At 35.3% G+C, this 18,553-nt stretch overlaps 1 protein-coding gene across 10 annotated transcripts in view; it reads left to right on the top strand.

The window, feature by feature from the left end:
- The window catches only part of EML5 (EMAP like 5), a 109,920-nt gene that overhangs the window by 14,884 nt on the left and 76,483 nt on the right, over positions 1-18,553 (top strand). For all 10 annotated transcript variants that reach the window (XR_005564084.1, XR_005564086.1, XR_005564085.1 and 7 more), the window contains exons 2-5: positions 5,682-5,841; positions 9,981-10,079; positions 10,640-10,708; positions 13,943-14,128. Coding sequence is in view for 6 of the 10 variants with exons in the window: in XM_027738607.2 (XP_027594408.1) it covers positions 5,682-5,841; positions 9,981-10,079; positions 10,640-10,708; positions 13,943-14,128 (514 nt within the window). In the remaining 4 variants the exon portion in view is untranslated. The remainder of the gene's footprint in view (positions 1-5,681; positions 5,842-9,980; positions 10,080-10,639; positions 10,709-13,942; positions 14,129-18,553) is intronic.

Consider the following 18,553-nt stretch of genomic DNA (forward strand, 5'->3'; position numbering starts at 1 on the left):
CCTTTTTTTTATCTTGTTGCTAGTACTAGGGGAGTTATGTTTGTCAGTTTAATTATTTAAAGATATTATTTATTATTTATAAGATATAAACTTAAGTCCATGCATTGTCTTATGAGGAAAGAAGGAAGTTGGATATTTTTTGAGATGAGATTCCATTCCTTGGTAACTTACCTTCAGGCTTTAGTATGTCACATTATTGTACCACCAGTTATTATAATCAGAATTGTTTCTTTCATATGAATAGTTAATAAAGGATAACAGGACATTATTTGTCTCCAAACCATTCTGGAGTGTATGATATTTCTAATTTTTATGTGAGAAGATTTTTTAACTAAGAACATGCAAGTAATTTTGCTGTCTTCTTTTTCAAGGGGCATATTAGAAATTTTTTCCTCAGACTGTAAAAACCTGGTGATTAAAGTGTCAAGATCATGTAGAATTTGTAAAAAACCACCAACCCCACTCAGTTAAACCACAAGGTCTCCTATTGGCACTGGCAAAATCATTCATATTTGAAAAGAAGAGGAATATCTTTATTTTTAATAATTTTTTAATGAATGGTTACTCTTACTAGAAAACTGAAGCCAATCCCTTCCTGAGCAGTGGAGGACATGACTAAGGTAAAATGTGCATCTGTATAAAGGAGCGTACAGTTCCCGTAATCTCTTTCCTCAGTTCTCATATTGGATGAGTTGGGAACTTCACATCGGTGTTGCTGTACTCACTGTTTCACTCTTTGAAGCTCATCTGGGCTTCCCTCTCTCCCTCCACCTTGGGTTTAGGAGCAGATAGGAGCCCAAAGCAATCTTGAGGATTCTCTAGGTTGTTTATAAATGTTTCTCATTAACAAAAAAAATTCAGATCCAAGAGGGGAAAATATGGAATGGTAATGAGATAAACTGCAGCTGGGAATAATCAATGTACAGTTTCAATTCACCCTCCCTGTCTCCAGTGCAGACTCTCTTACTTTGAAGTTAGATGCTTTTGCAATTTAAGGAATCTTCAGAAAACTATATTTGACATTATTGGTGCTGTTACAATAGCTGTATGGAAGACCCAGTAGTGATGCTCTATGATGAATACTGCTTTGTTTTGTCTATGGGAAGTGTGCTCTGACTTGATCTGTTTAAACTTTGATGAGAGATGTTTGCTGATTACAGCTCTTTCTGCTCTAGAAACTTAAATAGTATGACAGAAATGGTTTGTAGTTTCCCGTTACTCTTTCTGGGGTAATGTGAATAAATGACAGCAAACAAAAAATATTCTCAACTGAATGTAAAATTCTGTAAACATACAATGAAAATGTTTTGCTGTATTGACACATAGAAAGAATTTGACAATTGAAATTAACTAATAATTAATAGATATCTGAGATGCTGTTATTTTACTGCAGCATTCTTCTGTGCATTTTTACTGGTGCCCTACTTTTATGAAGCTCAGGAGTAGTCACATGAATATATTCTTGGATTTTCATCCAATATTGTTGCTAAGGAAACATCATCTTTAATACTGTATCCTTGTCTGCAGCTTGTCTGTATTAATCAATGCCTGTTAACACTCAACACAAACCAAATAATAAAAAAAAAGCTTAATTTCTTTTATTATAAAGTAGTTTATTATTGACTATTCTCCTTCAGGATCCCCTGCCACTACAAACCTCACACAAATTGTAGGGTCTTGTCCATGGCTCTGGTCTCATCCCAAACAGACACAGCATGGACAGTTTTTATATTTTTTTTTTCCACAGGCTGCCATTAATATTTAATATAATAATCTATCATAGGTGTTGTACAGTGCACGGATCTGGTAAAAATGGTAGGAAATTCGTACATATTGCTCTAAAAGGGAGAAAGAACCTCTTCTGTATGAATTAAAAAGAGGGACTTGAATGCACCAAAGTGAGAAACATATCCCTTTTCAGTATACTGTTTAAACTCTAGCTGTATTTTCAGCCCAATTTGAATATCTATCTAGGAAAAGACCCGTCATTCAGTCATATCAGTGGAAATCTCAGTTCATTACAAGTCCAGCTATTTGGCTTTGTTGCAATAGTGACAGGCAGGTTTTTTGAATTTTCTGCTTCTGAATTCTTTCAAGAAGTACCAAATTTTATAGCCAATTTCAAAATTAATTTGACTTAGCAGTTTATTAGCCTAATACCTGTTTCATGATAATGTTTGCTTTTTGGACATGTCGTTTGGACATGTTTGGACATATCAGCCTCTTCGGAGGCACTACATTAGATCTAACATCTGTTATTCAGAAGCCTAGGTCAGAAAGGCCAGAGGCAAACAAGAAGTCCTGAAGAACTTGTGTCATTAGGGATATCTGTTTCCTTTTTCGGACAAGCAGCAATATCTCATTCATCAGCTTAGTCATCCCTCAAGGAAGAGGAAAGAAATCAGGCACCAGTTTACAGTCTAGCTGTGTGGGCTAGATGCAAGCACAGTTTCAGCAGTGTAACTTGGATAGGTCATACCAGCTTTCATTACCAGGGCAGTAAAGGGAACACAAGTCCTCTCCTCCTGAGTGCATAGCTTCTCATGCCACTAAGTAATCTCCTCCTTCTCCTTAGGAGAAAAAAATGTAAGAAAATATTCGTGAGAGAGTCAGTGTACTAAAGTCCACAGATCTCACAGTAACAGATTGGAAAGTTGCCTTAGGAGCTGAGCCACACTCACGCTTTTCTACCTGACCTCAGGAACTGATTGGATGGATGGTAAGCAGCTACTTCAGACACCATCCCAATAGTTGTATGCTGTTAACACCTCAGTAGAGGTGTGTTGAAGATCTTACCTGAGGTATGCAGAGACAACTCCAACTCATTCCATGCTTCTCTTTTCCATCTGTTCTGATAGCCTGTGAGATAAAATACTTGCAAGTAGTACTTTAACCTATCCTTCACTCCTTGGTCTGTAGGAAATGGTGAGGAAAGGTATTTTCAGGTAAGTATTTCTTCAGCCTCTGCAAACAGCTCTTTTTCTCCATGTTGACATTTTTTTTAAAAAAACTTGCTGTTTTAAAGTATTTATTGTACATTTATTTTCTTCTACTGTCTAGAAAAGTTATTAGCAATTTATAATAGAGACTGAAGTGGTAGAGGAAGGACATTGGTAATTCTAAAGTGTTGTCTGTTAGGATTAAAATACAGGCTTTGGATCTTAATTTGTGCTGCATTATCCCATATCAAGGCAGAATTTGAGCTCAGTTGTCTAAGCCTGTATTTTGCATCATGATGTAGAAAGAACTAATACTATGATATTGCTATTAGTTATTATTTTCCATTTATTACATAGAAAGAGAGGAAGCATTCTCTATATTCACTTAATATTCTTCGAATGAAATTAGTTGGCACACTTGGGCTAGGACAGTGTTTTTCTGGCCCTTGGCAGTGCCTTTACTGTTGTCCCTTCCATCTGTGATTCATTGCATTTCTTGCTTCTGGTCTTTAGTTAAAAACATGATAAGCTAACTTTTGGTTGCTGTGAAGTGTTTTCTAAGGTGTGGTGTGGGATTGCTTTTGGATGCATGTGTGCTCAAGATGGTGCCTGAGTGTTTTTCAAAGTTGCAGCTGTGGAGTGCTTTTCACTTGTCTAAAAATGCACAGTGCACTAATAGCACAGCTAAGTACAGGATTGAAGAGGTCATGAATCAGACATGAGACTGCTGTGTTTTTTTCTTTTTTCCTCTTAGCTTCTATCTCTCTCTCTTTTTTTCCTTTCCTTTTTTTTTTCTTGCTTATTCTTTCCACTTTGTTTCTCAAATTTCTTTATTGTCCATGTGGTCTAATATCTTTCTTTCTGTGGTGCCATTGTAAAAATTAGATCATTTTGGATGAAGCATTTTGTTTCCCTCTGGATGCTTTTCCTTTTTCCCCATGAGTACACCATCTGCCTGTGCGTTCTCTGGGAGATGTGCAGGTGTTGGTCAGGACTAGGTGGCAGAACTGAAGTGAAGTGTGATAAGTTTTGCCTGCCAGCTCCTTTCTGCTTTATTTTTTAATTGCAAAGTTGCTCTGCCAAATAAAGAAGAAGGGAAAAACTAGAGAAACAACTCTGGAATTGGAGTGAAGCAAAGTGGGGAAATGTTGTTTGCTTGATCCTGGTCCTGAACATAATGTGGAGTAGCAGAGGGCAGAAATTCCCATTAAAGAATTGAAAGGTTCAGAGGCTTTTTACCTTTTTAACTTTGAAATTAAAAGTTCTTCTTAGAGTTGTGCATGTGGAATTTGTCAAGTAGTATCAACCAACTGAATTGCTATATAAAAACAGAAAAAATATAGAAGTGTATATATGGTAATATGACTTCATAAAATATTAAGCATCTTCTAATGTGGTTTTTTTCTGTCTCTTTTTATATATAGAAAATGTATGCAACTTTTGAGTTAGATATTTATTTTTCTGGTAATTTCCTGGTTAGCTTTAACCTTGCTATTTCTTCAATGTTTATAAACTCCCCTTGTCTCCACCCTTTGAACTTCCCTTATTGAAATCTGTGTTCAGGTGTAAGATCATCTTAGCTTTGCAAATGGCTCAACCTTTCTCCTTTCCAAGTGATTTTGAGAAGATAAATACATTTACTATATGTTGTTAGGGGTTCTGTCCAGCAGTCTCTGAAGATCGTTCATTACCCTGTGAGTCATTAGGCTAAGAAGTTTTTTAGGCAAATTAAACAGCCAACTTAGGAAATTTTGTTTTCCTGCTTTACATGTGATATTTCTACATCATTTTGGACTGCTGTACTTAGTCTGTGTAGAATGTCATCAAGTAGCTTGTTTGGGTTTCTGTTAGAATATATTCTTACCTTTCTGTATTATGAAAGCTGACTCTTCAGACCTCCTGTCCTCCCTTGCAGCTTGCTTGCACAAACAAAATGAAGAACTATCTTGCTGACTAGTGTGCTTTCTAGCTTGGTCCCAGATTTGGCAAAATAGTTCTGATGATCCTCAAGTGGACTTTGAAAATACAAAGCTTCTTATAGCTTTGAAATACAAGCTGTAAGAAAATTCTCTACAATGTTAGAAATGCAGAAAGTAACTAGTTATTCAAAACCAACTATTCCCAATTGTTCTACATTAAAATTAAGGCATTTAGGATAATCTTTATTGCTCCTCAGTGTAGTCATCTGAAGTGTAGTTGTTGCATCCAGTCTAAGCTAGTCATGCTTTGACTTGCTGTACAGTCAGTGGAGAGACAGCTTCAGAAGACTATTCAGTCCTCTAATAAAAAGGGCATCAAATACTATGTGGAATGAAATACTTTTGGAGATGCATTGATCCATACTCCATTGGTGATAGATATGTAGATAGTTAAACACTAACTTCTGTTGCCCATTGCTTGTGTTTTTAAATGTTAAGAAAGAGAAAGAAGGGGAAAGTAAGTGTGCATGAAAATCTGACCTAATATAATAAATACTTTTGAAACAGAGGATTAATGGCTACTTTGTAATTAGTTTGAATTTAGAAGGCCTGAAGGTTTAAATTGAAGAAAGGTGGTGGTATGTACTGTATCAAGGGAATTTTACAGCTGCTGTGGAATCTGTGATAATAAATGACTTGTTAATATTTACCATCAATGAGAAAATATTGTAAAATAATTTTTAAGGGAAAATATTAGTGCAACTAACTAGGTAAATATAACTGCATGTTCCATGCAAAAATGTTTTGTATCTTTTTTTGGCAGCCTTGCTTTGCACCCTGAACGTGTGTTGGTGGCAACAGGTCAAGTTGGAAAAGAACCGTACATCTGCGTGTGGGATTCATACACTGTGCAGACTGTGTCTGTTCTGAAAGACGTTCACACACATGGTATAGCTTGCTTGGCTTTTGATTTAGATGGTCAGGTATGTGATTAATATTCTTTTTTCAAACACTTGAATAAATATTTTATCTGTTAGAAATCTTGTCATGTAGCTTTTCTTAAAAAAAGAAAGTATATTGTCTCAAGTTTTATATGCTTATTCTCAAGTTGAGGAAAATAAAATTACATTACTAATGAATGACAAATATTCACATTTGGCAAGAAAAGTATAACTTCAGAAGAGTTTTAAATGAATATAAGGTGGTAGGGAGGTTCTTGTGGTCTGTGGGCCACAGCTCAGGGTTAGACCAAATGGTTGAAGATAGTGGACCCCTATGCAGGGGCACATCATGTGCACAGAGTGGTAGCAGTACTATTGTGTTACTCATCTTGGACTCTAAATATCTTTAGGCAGTATCCCTTTCTCTGCAGGCACTGATGGCTCTCCACATTTTGGTTGGTTGCTCAGACTCATTTGTCCTGGATCTAAGAGTCAAGAAAAATGTTTTATTGGATTATAATTTTGTTACTTTAGAACATTCTCTGAGTAGTGAATTGGTTCTCAGAGCTGCTACCTATAATGGAGATTGTTTTTACCAGACCCTTGCTCCTGTGAGTAAAGAGGCTTTCTTGATTGATGTGTTAGAAATGGAAAATACACATTAGGTAGCAGCTGAAAAGGTATTAACTGTGAAAATCCTTTCTGCAGTTGTGCTTTCCTGGTCTACGAAACACTTTCCCTCCCACTCAGCCTTGCAATGGAATACTCAGATTTAGCTGTATTCTCAGTTCCTTTTGCTTGCTAAAAAGGTCAGTATCTTTTAGCAAGTGGGGAATGTATCGTAGAGACCAGTTTCTATCCTTATTAAGAGAATATCAAATGGAGCTCTATTGAACACGAACAGAAGAAAGCCTACTGATAGTATGTTTCTGTTAAAACATGCTGTAATTGTTGTAGGGAATTTTAAAGTTTGTTGGAATGATCTACAGATTTTATCATTTAGGTTTCTCACTGTTTAGAAAGTCAGCTCCCAGAGTCAGCTTCTTCTTAGAACATTATTTCAACTTCACTGCGATATCTTATCTCTTGTCTGTGTAAACTTGTGTCACTTCCTCACATAAATGGCCGTAATAATTTAAGGTCAAGATGTATCAAATTAGGATTGAAGTCCCCTAATTTTTTTTGAATGCAATTAGACATCCCCTGTGTGTATTGGAGGGTTTTGAAGGTAGATCTGTGATTTGTTCTAGGAGTACCCTGTACTGATTCTTGTGTCTACAGCCATAAATGGTCAGAATTTAGGCTGTCTGCTTTTCTCAGCATTTCTATATGATCACCTTTTTTGTTGCATTTGTTAGAATTTTGCTGTCTTGAAGGAAAGCTGGATACAGATTTTTCAAGACCTGCATCTCCAGAATTGTCTCCCTATGTGTGCTGGTTTAAAGGTAAACCAGCAGGGGAAATGAACCCAACTCAAAAGAGAGATTATAAATCAGAATAACAATTTAATAAAATAATACGATAAATACGTTTATACAGACAAACAATTGGTTTTAACCCACAAAACCCAAATGTATAACCCAGCACCCTGGGGCATGAACAGAGTGGTGTTTGTTGGGCCCCCTGAGTCCAAAGTAAAAGGAGAGGGAAAAAACCCATTGGTGAGAGTGCTGTTGCAGTCTGGTCGAGAGTGGTGGTTGCAGTCTGGTTGAAAAGTGGTGGTTGCAGTCCAGTCGAGAGTGGTGGTCTCAGTCTGGTTGAGAGTGGTGGTCACAGTCCTTCTCTGGATCCCACGAGTGGTTAAAAAAGTCCCAAGACTCCAAGATTATATATCCTCTGATTCAGGCAGGAATACCCAGTACCTCCCTCAGGGCGGAGAGTTCCACAATGGGTGTGAGGACAGGAGCATCCTCCTATCTCGCAGGCCTCTTAACACCCAGCTTATAGCCTGAGGAGTCAGGGGTGCTCTGGGCAGATGGTATAAATGATCTGTTGATAACAGTTTCTGGGAAATGGCCTGGAAGGCTATAGAATACAAGTTTTGGGTTACACCCATACAGTGATGAACTGGTCCCAGCTGTTCTAACTAGGACACTATGAAAATACTATAAACCACAAATCCAGTTCAGAAAGATCTGCAAAACACTTGTTTATATCTTGCCCATCCTTTAAAATCCAAATTTGTCAATCTTTAACCAGGTTGTTTTAGAGGTTTAATATTTGATGTTAAATATACTTATTTGGAATTATTTGGGTAAGGGTTAGGGTTTAGGGTAAGGGGTTAGTATTAGGGCGATGCAGCAATATACTAAAGTCACAACAAAAACGATTGCAATATGGATCACAAGAAAAATATGGTTCCTATTACTGATCTCTGTAGGATTATTGTCATGATGCTGGACATCTCCACTAGGAAGGAATGTATGGATTGAAGTGAGGTCAAGCCTTCTTCAAAGTTTATTTTATTAGTTGTTCAGGTTTTATCTTTCATATCGGGCTGTGCCACACACATGTTCTCCTTCTCACCGACACTGGTCTGGCACAGGAGGACATTATTTATTCTTTATTGTTCTTTGTTAATCAGGGGAACCTGATGATTCACTGGTGCAGCTGTGTTATCTAAACCTAAGGTTACCCTTCAGTCTCCCTGGTGTTGAGAGTTCAACTCACTTTATGATACTTTATTCTCCAAGCTTGCTGGTTTTTTTTTTGCTCTTCTCTGAGGTCTACTTGAGTGTGGGTGTGCTCATTAGAAACAAGATTTTCTAGTTCTTAGGAGAACCAAGAATATTGTTTAATCTCCCTTTTCGAGAGGTCGATGCCTGGAAAGGCTTCACCCACATTTTTATGATGGGTATGCAGTAATTGTAAAACTAGTCTGCATTTATACACTCATTCTGTAGTAGGACTGGAATTGAACTATTTGGAAGTGTAGCTGGAATTGAAACTGATGCTCCTTCCAACAGTGTTTTCAAAAATGGAATAGAAAGGTTAGACTTTGCAGTATTAATAAATAAGAAGCATGGATAGAAATTGTATTTAACTTTTTTATTTTTCTTTTCATAATCTCGGATTTTTTCAGACAGTAAAGAAATTGGGAATAGCTTCCTGTCTTTGGGGTTTGCTTTTGCTTTTACAAACTCACTTTGATAATCTACATAGAAATTGAAAATAAATTTGTCTTTAATGTGTGTAGATATTAACTGCTGAACAGTGAAAAAACTTTGTCTTAAAGATTTGCAAAGCTTTTATTTATCAACATTGAGGTATCACAATTCATGCATAAACTGAACAAATATACTCAATTTTCTTTAAAAACCAAACTCAAAATCACTCAACTTCTTTTTATTCAATCCTGTTAGTCTTTCTGTTGAGAATTTCTATAGGAAAAATAAAATTTTGACTGGTTAACAGATATGACAAAAGTTTTGGCTAATATGGTCAATGATTTGTATCAAGAAATCTGTTCAAGGTGTCTTCACAGTGAAGACAAGACAGGCTGCAGAGAGTAGGAAGATCTCAAACTTTTATTTTTCTGTATTTTTTTGAAAAAATCTTTTTGTCCTTCCTGGTTTTACAGTTTAACTGGTTTCAAACTCTTTCTGAGTATAAAAGACTTCATAAAGACAAATTGTATATTTGGGGTCCTGTTGGATTCTGTTTTGAGAAAAGATTCAGAAATAGTTAATCATACATGTCTTGAAGAATCAAGCAAAAGACTTTTAAGACTTTTAATTGTTTATAATATTTTGTTTGTTTCCAAGAAGATTGAAGAAAATATTTTTTCTTTGTATCTCTTGAAATTGTAATATAAATCATTAAATTCTTCAAGTTATATGCAATTAAATACATATAGTTTAATTAACTTCAGTGATTATTCAGTTTTTACAAATGTCTCCTGACTGTTCCTTGCCATGTGTGCTATATATAATTATGTATAATAAACATTATAAATCATAAATGCATTGTTATCTAAGAAGATTTTCATGATCATGATGTAACTGAAAAGATGCATCTATGGAAGCTTTTGTACAAGATGTAGCTTATGTTTTCTTCTATATCAAAATGTAGGTATTGCTTCTAACTTAAATATGTTAGGAAGTTTTTATCATTCATTCAAAATCATGATTCTATCTTTCATTAATATATTGAGTTATTTGTTTACTTTGGACATTTTTTAGCGTTTGGTCTCAGTTGGTTTGGATTCAAAAAACACAGTTTGTGTATGGGACTGGAGAAAAGGAAAATTGTTGTCAATGGCTCCTGGTCATACAGACAGAGTAAGTATAACTAAAGGATCTGAGTGTCAGTGTAATGTTAGTTTGTTAAACTACGTCCGTGTGTAATTACTAGAGCTATGTCTGAACAAAAAACATTTTGTATTTTAGAAATTAAATTTGCATAAAGTTTGGATATGTATTAAGATATATGAAGATATTTAAAATATATGCATTTATTTCTAAAATAAAATGCATAACTCAGCACTTATTTGTGTCTGGTTTGTTGAGACTGTAAGCATGTAGGAGAAGTGCAGATTTAATACACTTCCTAGACCCATATGGGAAATCAAAATGCAAATAGTTGCTTAAATTTTTCTAGTCTGTAAATGAACCTTAATGTTGTTTTATCATGTGTTTTAATTATTCTAGGGAAAAAAACCCAGAACTCACATGAGCTATACATTGCAATTTCAGTATTCAATGAGAGGATGAAAAAGTAATTCCAATAGATCCATTTAAAGCATTTCAGACTCTCTGTTAATTTGCTACAAGTTTTTACTGTTTACTGTCCCATGCTAGAAAAGCCATCTTTGCTGACATCCTTGGGTTTTTTTATGCAGATATTTGATATTTCTTGGGATTTATACCAACCAAACAAGCTCGTCAGCTGTGGCGTAAAACACATCAAGGTAATGAAATAAATGTTAATTCATAAAATATTTAAGATGCAGTAATATATACTCTATAAAATATATAAAAATAGGATCTAAAAGGAATATATGATGATAATATGGAAAGTTCTCTGTAAGAATAAGTTTACTTTTTAGGTGCAATCCATGCAATCATGGATCACACCTGACTACACTAGACATTTTATGAGATTTATATAGTTGAAAACAGACCCTCTCTGCTCAAAAGAGTTTGTGCCCTGACAGAAGGAAAGCAGTAGGAATGAAACAGTTGTTAGTAGCACTGTATGTCATGATTGCAATATAACTTAAAATTTAGATTGTCTAAAACATGCTGTTTGAAATCCCTAGTAGCATAAGACAGGATGCACATGTTTAAGGTGAGTCCAGGTACTCAAGTTTCTGATTCTTGAACAGTGAATGAATTGTTGCACTACAGAGGGGAAATGAGTTGAAAAACCTTTTCTTACCATTTGAGAGAGTACGGAGAGTAAGTGGAAGAGAAAGGAAAATGCTTGATCTTTCTTTTAATTCTTTTCCCAGCTGTTACTCATACCTTTATCATTTGGAGCACTCTGTACCTGTTACAGGATTCATAATTTGGACAGTTCATGTCTTTTTCAAGCATCCTTTGTTTGATCCATGTACCAACTACTGTGCAGAAAAAGCTTCTTTTTCAGCTTTAACTCTGCAAGCAGGTTTATCAATGATTCAGTGCCATGAAATATGGCTCCTAAAAAACGTCCCTGCACTCTCCCAGGCAGTGTCTTCTGTTTTACCACATAACAGCAGTAGATGGCAGCTTGAAAGTTCTGTATTGCTCTTATGTGTAGGTTCCCATGGTGGGGAAAATGTGTTGCTTTTTACACAATGAACTTTTAGATTAATATTTATTAGTGATTTATGGGAAAAAGTCTTCAATGTGTTGGCTAAATTGCATAAGTCTGATTTGGCAGTGTGTTTAGCATGTCAGTTACATTTTTCCATTAGCTTGGTTAATAATGACCTTTTTTTTTACTTCAGGATCTAAGAGGACTTTTATGCCAATAGTGAGCTAATATTTGCCAGCAGTGATTTAGTATATTTAAGATGGTTCTGTGATGTCAAAACATATCTATTTAGATAAGCAAAAGTTTATTTGAACAACTTTTAAAGTTCTTTGAAGGCTTTTTAAATAGCAATAGCATTTTAAGAATAATTGGTGTATCCTGTATCCTTTGAGAAAACATTAAGCAAAAATCTGAATTCTAGAGATTTATAGACATTTGGATCAGGCAAGAGATTTTTGTTGATGAATATTTTTCTTAAGCCATGCATTCTTCTTGTTCTTTCAGATATCAATAATTACTTCCATGTTTTCAGTACTATTATATTTTTCTCACATGATATTTTATACAAATTATAATACTACTTAAATTATGTAGATAATTCCAAGTGAACTGATACGTCACCTACTTCCACACTGGAGCTAAGTGTTTGATTTATGCAGTGATTGTGTGGTTACTCCTGAAGCTACAATATAATCTATGTCCTGTAGTCTGTACTTTGGTTAAAAAAATGCTGGTGTCATGGTTTAACCCCAACCAGCAGACAAACCCACACACAGTGGGATCAGAGAGAGAATTGAAAGGGTAAAAGCCAGAAAACTCATGGGTTGCGATAAAGATGGTTTGGTAGGGAAAGCAAAAGCCACACACACAAGCAAAGCAAAACAAGGAATTAATTTACAGTTTCCCACAGGCAGGCAGGTGTTCAGCCATCTCCAGGAGAGTTGGGCCCCATCACATGTAACAGTTACTTGGGAAGACAAACGCCATCACTCCAAACCCTCCCTTCCTCCTTCTTCCTCCCAGCTTTATATACTGAGCATGATGTCATCTGGTCTGGAATACCACTTTGGTCAGTTTGGGTCACCTGTCCTGGCTGTCTCTTCTCCCTACCTCCCATGCACCCCCAGCCTCCTCACCAGCATGGCAGTATGAAAAGCAGAAAAGGCCTTGGCTCTGTGTAAGCCCTGCTCAGCAATAACAAAAACATCTCTTTATTTTTAATCCTGTGTTCAGCACAAATCCAAAACACAGCCCCATACTAGCCACTGTGAAGAAAATTAGCCACCTCAGCCAAACCCAACACAACTAGTTAAGATGCAGAGATCTGTCTAATCAACACATGGTTATTTCTGAATTACAATATTGCTGGTACAAAAATTTGTTCATGTATGAACATATCAGTTCAATATTGAGCAATATCAGTTCATTGTAACTGCTTACATTATCTTGTATTAATTGAAGTCTCTGCTCAGAATTTCGAACTGATTATTAATAACGGAGTGACTTGCTGTGAAATACAGTTTCATAAACATCTATACAGAAAACATGCTGAGACAACGTAAGAGTAACTTGTCAGCAGCGATGAAATAAATGCTTTCATGTACTGTACTGTATTACTTCAGCAGCTTCTTGATTTTTTATGCGCACATTTCCATGTTTGGACAGGAGAGTTTGAAATGAATATGCAAGTGTTTCTCTTTTGCAGAGATCTCAGAAACTACAGTGTGTATCATGATATTTAGTTGGCAATTACTGTGCTCTGACAAGAGACTTTGCATGTCTTTAGTTTAGGAGTCATTAGTACATGTTGGGTCACCTAGGAGGAAATTCACCCTCGTATGATTGCTGTAATCACATGCTAACGGTTTATTAGAAGGTTCTTAAAAATCTCCCCCTTAGATGACTGCTTTGTGTGATCAGGCGTTCTGATGAGAAATGATAAGTCAATAATTAAACCAACTGTTTTCAAACAGAACAAATAGCAGCTTTATCAGAAATCTACATGCTTAGATGACATCTTTAAATGTCTAAAGTAACGTAAAGTACAAATGCAGCATTTGCAATGCGGAAGACTTACGTCAAAGAAAGATAAGACAATTCCATTGTGAAATGCTTTCAAAAAATGACTTAAAATACAACTAATTCACAAATTACTATTTGAGAGAATTTTAGTTTGATTTAGTACCACAAAACTCCTTCCCAACTAGCCTGCTATGCTGATTTTATGGAAAGATAAAGTTGGTTAATAGCATAAAAAGTTGTTAAACAACTGGAGAACTGGAGCATGGAAAAGGCTATAAATGATGATGTCTTTTGCATGGAAGGTACTTCTCTTTCAGATGTACATATTAAATTATAGGATATTAGCAAAATACCTGTCTTTCTAAATCACTTTATGTTACAGTTCTGGAGTTTGTGTGGCAATTCATTGACACCAAAACGTGGTGTTTTTGGCAAAACCGGTGATCTCCAGACTATATTGTGCCTCGCCTGTGCAAGGGATGAAGTGACATATTCTGGTGCATTGAATGGAGATATCTATGTATGGAAAGGAATCAACCTTGTACGGACAATACAGGGAGCACATGCTGTAAGTATATCTCTTTAAATTAATATAAAATGTTAAGTAGATTTCTGCAGAGCTGGAAAGGGCAATGCAAGGTCATCTTGTCTGTGTTCCTAAACAATTTCAATGATAGAGACTCAGTATGTCTTATTTGAACAGTTTTTAGAACAGTATACAGCTTTGAAAAGTGGAGACATCTCAATGAAAGTTTAATAACATTTTTCAAAAGTGCTTGGTAACATTTTAATTGAAATGTTTAATGGAACTATAAAGTGATTATAATTTGGCTATATAAGTTTTAATTATCTTTTCCATATTATTTCAAAGTATATAGTTTTGACATTAAAATAGGCAGCAAAAAAACCCACTTGGTGCATTGCAATCTGATTTGTAGATGCCAAACTATGAGAGTCCTCATTTCCTCTCCTGGTAGTAATTTGATAATGTAATGCAAAATTTGACTTAAACTTTGTCTAAGTATCACCTTAAAAAAAAAGCCAACCAATTTGTTTTACCCTGTGAGGCATGAAACTGCTAAGGTCACTTTATAAAGCTATATGATTTGCTGGATGAATGTTAATTTTTGTTTTGGAAAGCACTGTACTTTCTAGCTAATATTTGAAGTTCCCTTTTTAGCAGTTTAAAGTAGCGTGAAAATACAAGCATATGAGTTCCAATATTACGGCTTCAAACTTCTAGGTAAAAATCAATAACAGTTAATTATTCTTGCTTCTAAGAATGTTTTTGTTTTAACTGGCAGTGTTGGACTGGGTGGCATGATGTATGTAATTGAAGTATAAGATTCACTTTTTATGATTTAATCAGGTAGAAAGGAGGGGACTAAGGGATGAATGATATGGGTGTGTTGGAGAGGTTGCAGTCAGTTGTAGTGAGGAGGCTCTTGGTTTACCAAATATTTAGGAACATCATTCAGGATGGTTGCAGCTTTTTGAATGAGCTAATAATTTAAAAGCAACTGCACTGCTTATTCAGAAAGTTGTACAATGACAGTGTACCTGATTATGAATAAAAATAAAGTTATGAAGAACATATGTGTGCAAAACATCTCAGACTATCTTTTGTATTTGAGACTTCTTTATATACATATGTATATATATATATAAACACACAGATATACACACACACAAACATACTGTCCTGTATGCATCTATAGAAATATTAAATATATTCAAGAAAGCATAAATTATGAATCAGGAAGCATGAAGGGACATGTTGGTCTTCAAATATTCCTTGATTCTTACTCTATAACTTCAGTTCTTGTTTTAGTTTTCATATTTACTGTTCGGTAGTGTTCTGTTCTATATTTTCCTAAGATGATGTGGACATAGCATGTGCAGACCTGGATTCCCAGAGGAAAAAGTGCACTTTGTTTCCTATCCAAAACTGATGCCAAAATATTCTCTCCCCTGTTTGGTGCTGTAGGAGACAACTGTCCTGCGTATTAACATATTTGTTATTTGGAGGACTTAGAATTGCAACAGTTTATTTCTCAGAATAATGCAGTGCTTTTCAGCTGTTTTAGTGTGAAATGGCATAACTGGTAAATGTAGGATGATGAGAGCTTGTTGCTTCACTACCTTATGTGCTTTGTCTGTTCTTTGATGACCGCAAGATCAAACTTGAAGTGCTGTGCACCTTATCTTCTTTAGCGTCAGTGGATGGAGCTCAGGTGACCTTGGAGTAGGTCTCATCTAGCCTTCTATTTTTGGCTCTGTCCTGTAGGCTCAACGGAATTGTACTTTGCAGTACTGAAAATTAAGTAGGGACACCAGTCCATGTCTTTGAAATTCATTTTTACAAGAGATTAGAGTCAGTACAAATCTCACCAATTTCCACAGGGGAAAAAAACCCAAAAAAAACAAGAATAAAATGTTACCTTAAAAGATAATATTGACAGATTATTATAATCACAACGTGCAGCAACTTGGAATGAGAGTGCCTCTTCAGCCATACTAAATTATTATCATGATATTTTATGGTTCTTTTGTACCTAATTTTATCAATTATGTCCTTCTTGTCTGTCCTGCAAGAAAATGCAAGTGTAAATAACAGCATTTGTGATGCACATATATTGCTAAAGGGACAGTGTGCACATAGTAGGGAACTGATATAAATTTCTATTCAGTATACTAGTGTTAGAATTGTTGTCCTTGAATGCCTGTTTATCATCCTGTATCATTAGTCCTCAACAGGCTTGAAGTAAACTGTAAACTTTTTGAAGGAAGACATGTCTCAGTAATTACTTAAATACCATGTATTCCTCTCTTGCAGCATGAACAGTAAATATCTGAGATGCTGGAAAGCATTTTCTAAAGCATGTTAGTTATGTGGAGATATAGTCCATCTCCACAGTTATTAAATTATTATTAAGGAAGTTGTCTGCATTAATAAAGAAAACATGTTCTTTTTGTAGGTTGGCTATCTTTGCTACAATTATTCAAGCTAAAAAGACATTTTTTATTTTAAGAATAATTCCATGTGAAAAATAAAACATTCTCTCCCAGTATAAGCAACCAAGGAAGCGGCTAGCAACTTTAGCACTAACAAGCAAAATAAGAATTCTTGATTAAGTGAGTTTATCTGTCTTCTGTCACAGCAATACTGAAAACTGTAGAGACAGGAAAGTAGAATTTCCTGCAGTTTCCTATCTGAGTTTGAGTAGAAACAAAAAGTTGAAAGCAAATAGGTTGGCATGACTGGAGAATTAGTTGGAAAAGGATCGAAGAGTTCACTTAATATAGAAGTAGGAATGAAAAGTAGGAAAATATGGAAATGAGCAGGGCTTAGGAGTAAAGGCACACAGTTCATATGCAGGGAACAATGGATAGCAATGGGAAACTCTAACTCTAGATTTGCTGATGCCTCCTAAATAATAATACTAATAAGAAAAGTTTTAAAAGGGAGAAAGAAAACAGCAACATGAAAACCTGTGTAAATTCACTGGTAATGGTAATACTCCAGGAGGTTATTTGCAGGCAATGCATCTGACTCTGGAAAGTTAAAATATACCTTGACTAATTAAAAAAAATAAAAATATTTTACTAGATGTCTCATTTTTGTACTAGTGCAAAGAACAGACTATAGAATCTTCTACTTACTTTATCATCTTACATGTTCTAAATTCAAGGTAGTCCATGCATATAGATGTTACTTGGATATTAAAACAAAATTGTATGCTTATTTAACAACGCTGTATGTTTTAAAGATTCTTGTGTGATATGACCCTGCCTTGAATAGTAAATGTACATAAGATGCTTTTTCAACAGATGAATAATTAATTTTGAGCTAGTCTTTCAGAGGTACACATTAAAGTTGTGCGGATTGATGTCAGAAACTGAGGTTAAATAACAAGCTCGAGGTTAAATAACAGGCAGTCTGTTAAAACTATTGCACGCCTATGTCGGTTGGCTGGACACTAATTAAATATAGATGGAAACAATATAATGAACTTAAATGAATGGCTTTAAGCAGGTATCATGTACCAACACATGCAGTATTTTCTCCTACTGCTTAGAGTAATCGTTGGTTGAAACATAACTGTCCACTTACATCAGCCAATGAGAGGTGTATAGGCAACTGTTTTAAATTGTTAGAGTACTATGCGCATTTTTAGATTGTTTTATGGGTGATTTGTTAGATAGGAGGATTAAAAGGTAGTGTCTCTCCACTGTAAACTTACTGACATCTGTCTTAAATGTTTGCAATCCATTTCCTTACTATGCAGTATATATTGGGAGAGACAGTGTCTCAGAGTAAGTGCCCAACGTGCATGTTGCTGTAAATGCTTTACAAACATCCAAGTCCTATATTGTATCTGGGAGTAAAAAGGAGACATGGGAGTTCTTTTTGAATCGGTATAATGTCTCTGTTCTCCATGTTGCTCGGTAGTAGTCAGTTGCTTCTGAAGTTTCCTTATGATTTTTCAAGCTTGGTCCTAATTATAGCTGACTGCAGTCATGTGTTTTAGGAATTGTGTAGTCACAGTTAGTGTGGTGGATTTTATATAAACAATTACATTTAGATAAATTAGCACTTGATTTTTGTCCATGGGGGACAAAATAGGTCCGGCAGCAATAGAAAACCAGAAACTACCTCAGTATTGGAAACTTCTTGGATTCAAGCGGTGGCAAAATATTCATGCAGTAGAGACCATCCTTGTCAAGTTCTTCTTTCAACTATAATTTCTGGTAGATCTGGGCATTTATTTCTTTATTTGATCTCAGTCCACTCATTTTTTTTTTTTTGAATTTGAGAGAGAACACAGATGTGATACCAGCTGGTTATGTTGGAAAAAACAGGAAATATTCAGCATTCTGAGAAAACTGCTGATCAGTTTGAGATGTTATTTCCAGAATTTCAAAGTTCATTAGGAAGTGTAATGAAAATTTATAAAAGAAAATGCAGTCTGTATATCAAACTTCATAACTT

Source organism: Pipra filicauda, unplaced genomic scaffold, assembly GCF_003945595.2.
Source record: "Pipra filicauda isolate LSUMZ 115617 unplaced genomic scaffold, ASM394559v2 scaffold283_size971201_pilon, whole genome shotgun sequence".
NCBI lineage: Eukaryota > Metazoa > Chordata > Aves > Passeriformes > Pipridae > Pipra > Pipra filicauda.